Source organism: Panicum virgatum, chromosome 3K (assembly GCF_016808335.1).
Source record: "Panicum virgatum strain AP13 chromosome 3K, P.virgatum_v5, whole genome shotgun sequence".
Lineage (NCBI taxonomy): Eukaryota > Viridiplantae > Streptophyta > Magnoliopsida > Poales > Poaceae > Panicum > Panicum virgatum.
This window is the reverse complement of record NC_053138.1, coordinates 31,612,830-31,620,356: the sequence shown is the minus strand read 5'-3', so window position 1 is coordinate 31,620,356 and position 7,527 is coordinate 31,612,830. Positions and strand designations below refer to the sequence as shown.

At 42.5% G+C, this 7,527-nt stretch overlaps 1 protein-coding gene and 1 long non-coding RNA gene across 2 annotated transcripts; one reads left to right on the top strand and one right to left on the bottom strand.

Moving 5' to 3' along the window:
* Positions 1–2,193, bottom strand: LOC120698977 (L-type lectin-domain containing receptor kinase SIT2-like). Its single transcript, XM_039982794.1, has one exon. It carries the CDS (start codon positions 2,159–2,161, stop codon positions 161–163), a length of 2,001 nt encoding a protein of 666 aa, XP_039838728.1. The 5' UTR covers positions 2,162–2,193; the 3' UTR covers positions 1–160.
* A 2,801-nt stretch (positions 2,194–4,994) lies between these two features.
* Positions 4,995–7,527, top strand: LOC120701410. The gene is made up of 2 exons (XR_005686090.1): positions 4,995–7,234; positions 7,322–7,527. It is a non-coding gene; the product is annotated as an uncharacterized LOC120701410 (long non-coding RNA).

Below are 7,527 nucleotides of genomic sequence, written 5' to 3'. Positions count from 1 at the left end.
TACATGCAAGCTATCTCATTTATACAGAGGGGAAAAGCCTAAAACTCTGGATAATAGTCTAAGTCTTTGCCTAATGTTACATGAAGCTACTAAATATCAAGGGCAGAATGAGTACTACTCATGATAAATATTATTACAAATATAGACAACAACACGAAAACTATCTTCCTCCTGAGATGCTAGATATTGTGCCAATGGTTGATGATAGTGTAAATGGGTCGAAGCCTTCATCTTGCATTAGGGACAGCATGTCGAAGCTCATGTCTGCATCTGTCAACTCGGGTAGCGGCAACTCACGGTCAAGGTACTGCATGACCTGCTGCATGTTAGGCCTCTCACTGGTAAACGGATGCGAGCATAATAGCCCAAGCTTAAGCACAAGACATGCCTCATCAACATTATAATCACAACGTAGCCTGCTGTCTACTGTCTCAGTTAATGATCCTTCCCGCCAATGCTTAAGAACCCAGTCAACTAACAGTAGTGCTCGATCATCATCTGTATTGTGGTTAACTGGCCTCTTCCCACAAGTCACCTCGAGAAGGAAGATACCGAAGGCAAACACGTCTGTGAGAGGGGATGCCTTGCCTGTGCAGACCAACTCTGGGGCCATGTATCCCATGGTACCAACTGCATGAGTGGTCTGTAGGTCAGTGCCATGATCGTATAACCTTGCAAGGCCGAAGTCACCCAGGCGTCCATTCATTCCACTATCAAGGAGAACATTGCTTGCCTTAATGTCACGGTGAATGACAACCTTTTCCCATTTCTCATGTAGGTACAGTAAACCTGACGCAATGCCTTTGATGATCCAAAACCGTTTATCCCAATTCAGTGTCAGCTTACTCTCAACACAGTACAAATACTTATCAAGGCTTCCATTTGACATGTAATCATATACTAAAATAAGTTCATCTTTTCTCCTGCAATATCCAAGTAACTGAACAAGGTTGCGGTGTCGAATGTGTCCAATGCTTACAACCTCACTAATGAACTCCTTCATGCCCTGCCTCGATTCATGGGAAACCCTCTTTACAGCAATCTCCAGTTTGGATGCCTTGAGTACTCCTTTGTACACCTTCCCAAATCCTCCTGCACCAAGTAGATTCTTATTCTTAAATCCTTCTGTGGCGTGGTACAAATCCTTGTATGAGAACCTGTGTGGTCCAAACTCAACTTCCCAATCTTCTTTCAGTTCAGCATAACGCAGCCTCCTCCTCAGAAGTAGAATCAAGACAGCCCCCACTAATGTTATGAATGATGCAGTTGCTATTGGTAGGATGATTTCCGACAGTTTTGACCTAGACTTCTGACCATTTCGAGGTAGCTTGGGTAACTTGGAAATATCGATCTTTGGAGCTGGTTTATTCATGCTAAAGCTCCAGCCAAGCACATAGTGCCGTGAGTCGACTTCATCAGTTGATGATGAGAAACCAATGTACGCGGACTCTTGGATGACTGGTGATAGGTCATAGGTGGTTGAGATCAATGACCTTGCTGGTTTCTCCATTTGAAAGGAGGCTATGGTCACATTGATTTGCTTGGCTTCTCCACTATAGTCCACCCATACTTGCATTGCGTTACCACTATTAAGACTTAGGTTATGAAAGCTGCCACTGATGTCATCATAGTAGCCTGCAGTGTTTGACTTTATAGAGTTGAGGCCATTGATATCTATTCCTACGTGGTTGCTATCGATATCCTTGAACTCAACGTTTTGAACTGTATCAAGCTCGATAGCAAAGAAATGGTTTTTTGTGCTATTGTTCTTTACAAAATTTGTGAGGCCAAGGTATTGGTTTGGCAATGCATCTGAGAAATTCTTGTTTGGCGCAACAACAAAGGCCAGACCTTGCCGGGTCATGCTAAGGTAGCTAGAGCGGATGCCAAACACAAAGGTAACTGAGAAAGAATGCACCTTACCATTGGGTGCGCGGAAGTGCAATGGAATTGGGTAGAATGCATGACCTTTACTATCAAGTGTGCCATTGGTCAGCTCGAGGAGTCCATTTGATGTTATTGTGGCAGTTTCGTCCATGGAGAGGTTAGTGCCTAGGAAGCCAAGGTATAGGAACTGGAAATCACCAGGGCTATCACCGGTGATGATGGATGCATGGTGAAGGCCCAGGGAAAGCAAAAGGCATGGAAGGAAGAACTTCATGTCAGGTATGTGGAATAATTGTAAAGAATAGAACAAAGGCAAGGAAGAAGAGGCATTTTATAGGACACTGATGGTGCCCTGCAACCAATTGTTTCCACATGGCATTAATGGCTGAAATTGTTGCAAGTGAATGCTGAGAATGTGATGTTCAGTGGAAAAAAGTTATTGCATGCACCTAATTTACACAATAGATTTTGCAACGACTTTCTAGTGGTTTAAATTGAATTGGAGAGCAACTTGTCACCCTACTTATTTTTTCCACACGTATGCCATCAACATCTGAAAGTGTTGCGAGTAAATGCTGAGAATGGGATGTTTAGTGACAATGCGCATATCCTGGAACCTGCTGCAAGAAAACATGGCCTAAAACAAAAGTTGAAAAATGAGATCGGCCTGTACAATTGACTAAATTATATGAAAATATTATCTTAAAATGGATGTTTTAATAACATATATAGTATTTGTTAATTGTTGTTATGTTCAAGAAATAGCAGTGATTTGAAATATGTGACATTTATATGATGTTCTAAACTATGATGAAAATTTGTACAACTAGCAAAATTTCTTTTGGTAGTGGCACAAAAGTTAAAATGTTATATATAATTGCAAACGGAAGCAACCATTGGATCTTTTGAGATGAACATGCAAGATCATAGATGATATCATATTTATGCTGCAGGTTTAACTGAAGCCTACATCCTTGGGGATTGATTATAGGCGCTCGTCCCAAAACATCAACAATTTTCGCTCCAAGGTTGAAAGTGCATGTTGGCCCCTATGTGGGTTTTTGTTGATCAATGACTAACAAATAAGGGAATATTCATTTTTATCAGTCTATGAACAGGGTTGCAGTCCTAGATCGGAGGAGAATAGATAACATTAGTAACCCTCAAGAATAAATGAAAGAAAATGTTTATGGCACATCGCAAGAAACTCAACCACCATTGTATTGGTTGGAATTTACTAGTGGTTGGAGCCTTCAACTGGTTGTGAAAGTTGTCTGAGTCTTTGTATAGGTTTGAGCACTCTCGGGGGCTAGCGGCTAGCAGCACGTGCTCTCAGGCAGCCAGCCCGGGTTTGAGTCTCGCATCTTCTTAAATCAAAGAGGGAGTGGAGTCTACAGCTTTCCATCCAGTTTTTTTTTAATCACTATAGGTTCTTCCTATCTCCACAATTGATTTGTCCTTGGGGTGATGTGTGTCACCACAACTGGTTAATTTCCAACCGGTTGTGATGGGCAAGGAGTGATGCTAACTCTTCAGTTACTCTTCTCCATTCCAAAATTTAAGGTGTTCTAGTTTTATCAAGCCAAACTTCTCTAAGTTTGTCAAAGTTTATAGAAAAGGCCACCATGAAGTTTCATTAAATCTACCATAAATTATACCTGATATATAGTACATTTATTTGGTATCAATGTTATTTAAAGTTGGAAAATTTGACTTAGGAGAAAATAAAAGCATCTTACATTTTGGAGGAATATTGAATTGGAATCTTGACAGCCAATTAAGTGGCTATATAAAAACTTGGCAATAATATCAATTTTGCTTCAATGGCATGGAAACCACATCTTGTGGAACTGGAGAGAAGATACAACATATGGAATAGCCAATTTCATCCTTAAATTTTCAGCCGAAGCTTAACTTCATCCCTAAATTTTCAAAATAACCATTTTAGTCCACAAACTTCTCCATGGGGCTCAATTTAATCGTTCATCCTACGTGGCATGCTATGTTGGCACGCTTTTTCACATCTAGTCAGCTATGGTTCATAAAAAAATTAACATTTCTATAATGTACAGTTTTTGATCATTATAGAAGTTTCATCTTGACAAAAACTAAAATAATGTACAGTTTTTAAGGAAGGGAATTGATCCGAATATATTTATTTAGAGCCCTTTTACAATGCTTGGAAATACTTCCTAATGCCTCCCAATGCCTACGCAAAATAGTTATTTTGGTTGATTTTTCCACCCGGGGGCAGTATGGTCGTTGCACATCCTCAAATAAAAAAGGGCACTACCGTCCGGCGCCCTGTCCACGAATGCTCGCATGCCGTGGACGCCGTGCCCTCGCCCTCTCCTGGCGATCGCCGGCCGCCTCCAGGACACCGCCTCCCTCCGCGCTCTCGGCGGCCTCCTGCAGCATGCCTGCCTCCCTCTAGGCTGCTCCGGCCGGCCTCGAGGACGCCGCCTCCCTCCGCGCTCCCGGCGGCCTCCTCCAGGCTGCTCCGGCCGGCCTCCAGGACACCGCTTCCCTCCATGCTCCCGGCGGCCTGCTGCAGCACGCCTGCCTCCCTCCAGGCTGCTCCGGCTGGCCTCAAGGACGCTGCCTCCCTCCACGCTCCCGGCGGCCTCCTCCAACACGCCTGCCTCCATCCGGGCTGCTTCGGCTGGCCGCCAGAGCACTGCCGTGTGGTCACTTGGCGATCTCCCGTGCCCCAGTCCCCTGCACCGTCACCTGGTACGCACTCATCCCTCCATTAATTTGCATCTTGAACCCTAAAATCAGTAAGCCCTAATTTGCTTCTCTATGATTGTCGTATGATACAGTTAGTATTTGCTAATTATTGTTCAATTGCATTTTTTTCCTGTCACATGTAATTTGCTATTCCCCTGCACCGCCCATGGTAATTACACTTGTGCATTAGTAGTGTTAAACCATTTACATGTAAATTGTTTGATGCCATAAAATAGTTTCAAGAAAAAAAACAAACAACATATTCAATCTAGTAAATAAGCACTGTGTGTGAAATTTAGACCTCCAAATGAAATGTCATCTCTGTCCAGATAGGCTGGGCATGCTCATTTTGCATGATATTACTGTTGTTGGTTATCATGTTTGTTGTGCCTTACTCAAGAATAAAATATACCCCAATCAGGGTGTTTTCCATTCCTCTGAATATGTCTACTCTTATGTATTTGTTTGATACCTATAGGATCCAATTTTATTGATGCAGGAGGGAATGCCGGGTCTTGAGTACAATGAAATTGTTAGGAAGGTGTTTCACGATGAAGAACAAGGATATGAGTTTTATAACAACTACGTTAAGGGGAAAGGATTTTGTATCAGGAAAGACTATTGTGAGTGAGACATTGGCCACAATGAGAGGATTCTTCGGCATTTTGTTTGCAGTTATCAAGGTTTCCGCGAAGAGAAGGAGCTAAAGAGTGAGAATAAGAAGCGGAAGCAGCGGAATATTACTCATTTTGGATGCCCTGCTAAACTTGTGATTGCACGGGATCAGAACACATGGCAGTGGCATGTGAAGGATTTCATCTGTGAACACAACCATCCGATGGTGGAACAAGGTCTTGCTTGTCTTCTACGTTCACATACAAGAATCAGAGATGAGTAGAAAGCTGATATTTTGGCGATGCAGATTTCTGGGATCCGCAGACACCAGATAATGGCTACTATGGAAATGTTGTATGGTGGGTATGATAAGGTTGGATTTATAAAAAGGGATTTGTATAATTTCTGCCATCACAATAAGGTGGTGACAGTTGCTGCTGGTGATGCTCAAATAGTCATCAGTTACCTGACAGAATGCAGACGTAGGGATCCTAATTTCTACTTTGACTACAAGACTGATGAGAAAGGGCACCTCAAGGTACTGCTCTAGTGTGATACTCAAAGTCAGCTTGATTATACAACATTTGGTGATGTCGTAGTATTTGGTAGTACACACAAAACGAACCGGTACAACACGCCCCTTGTTCCTTTTATCGGGGTGAATCAGCATGGCAGCACAGTTCTTTTTGCTTGTGGAGTTACTTCCAAGGAGACAACTGAGTCATATGTGTGGATGCTTAACACATTCTCTTATGCCATGGCTCAGAAGCATCCGGTTTCTGTGATCACTGATGGAGACCTTGCTATGCAGAGAGCAATCGGGCTGGTGTGGCCGAATTCATCACATAGGCAATGCATATGGCATATTGAGTAGTGCATTGTGCGTAATCTTCACAATGATGATGTCAAGAATGATTTGAGGCATTTCCTTTATGATTGTTGCTCCATAGAAGAGATTAAGAGAAAATGGCTCCAATTCTTGAATAAGCATAACGTTACGGATACAGAGTCGTGGCTGTATGCGATGTATGAGAGGAGGCACGTCTGGTGTGCTGTGTATCATGTTGGTAAGTGCTATTTAGGACTGCGTAGCTACTAGCGGAGTGAGAGCCTAAACTCTAGGCTTCAGGTAAATCTAGATTGTAAAATGACACTGTTTCAGCTGGTAGAGCACTTTGACTACTGCCTTTCGTAGTTGCGCGTTAATGAAGCGATTTTAGACCTTGTAGCATCGAGTTCCTTGCCATACTTAGAACCAGATGCTTCAATTATTGAGAAAGCGGCTGCAAAATCATTCACACCAAGTGTTTTTGCCACGGTGCAGTTCAACATAAAAGTAGCCACAATGTGTTTTGCAAGACAGATTGAAGATGATGGCTATGATACGATTAAGTATATTGTTTGCAGGAAGGATAAAGGAGACATAGAATACTATGTGGAATGTGAGATATGTGTTGATGAAAGCAACCTGAAGGGAATTCATTGTTCTTGTCTTAAGTTGCAGTCCCTTGGAACTCTATGCTCACACATCTTCTTTGTATTGGGCGATCTTAAAGAATGACGGCTTCCAAACTGCCGTGTTTTAAAAAGGTGGACAAGGGGGGCCAAGAGTGCATTTCCTCCTATAAGGAAGAGCAGCACGTATGACTATACGGATAGCCTACAAAAGTACCATGAGCTATGCAATATCGGTCACACTACATCCTTTGTAGCATCTCGGTCACCCGAAGCATATGAACGGCTCAAACGTGTTCTGGAAGAGGAAGCTGCTATGATCCTGCCAAATGGAGGAGAGAATAGAGGCAAGAGGTACGGCCTGGTGCTTCTGCAAGCCCTACATGTTGACTCTACCGAGTCCATAGATGTCTTGGATCCCATGTATGTTCCTAGTAGAGGGGCCCTGAAGAAAAAGTTGAAGTCAAATAAGAATAGAGCTAAGAGGAAGTGTACCCTGTGTAAGGGTGAGGGTCACAATCGGTGAAAATGCTACATGAGAGAAGAGGTAGTAAAGAGTAATGTTTATCTTTCCTAAAAAGTGCCTCTCTGTGAGGATTATCTAGTTATGGCTAATGTTACTCTTCATTTGTAGGAAACAAAGCTCCCTGAAGATGTACCGGATTTATGATTTGCCAATGACTATAACTGTATATCAGGTTTCTGCACTATCCATGAAGCTGATTTGTTCACTGTACTATCAGTAATAAAATCCACGCTGGAGATTGGTAATAATTGCTGCATTTGACATTTGCACACTGATACTATTGTTAGAGAGCACCTAAATGAACAAAAAAAAAA

Bases quoted from the DNA above. Each gene is read 5' to 3' on its own strand.
- LOC120698977 (XM_039982794.1), bottom strand. From the start codon at position 2,161: ATGAAGTTCTTCCTTCCATGCCTTTTGCTTTCCCTGGGCCTTCACCAT.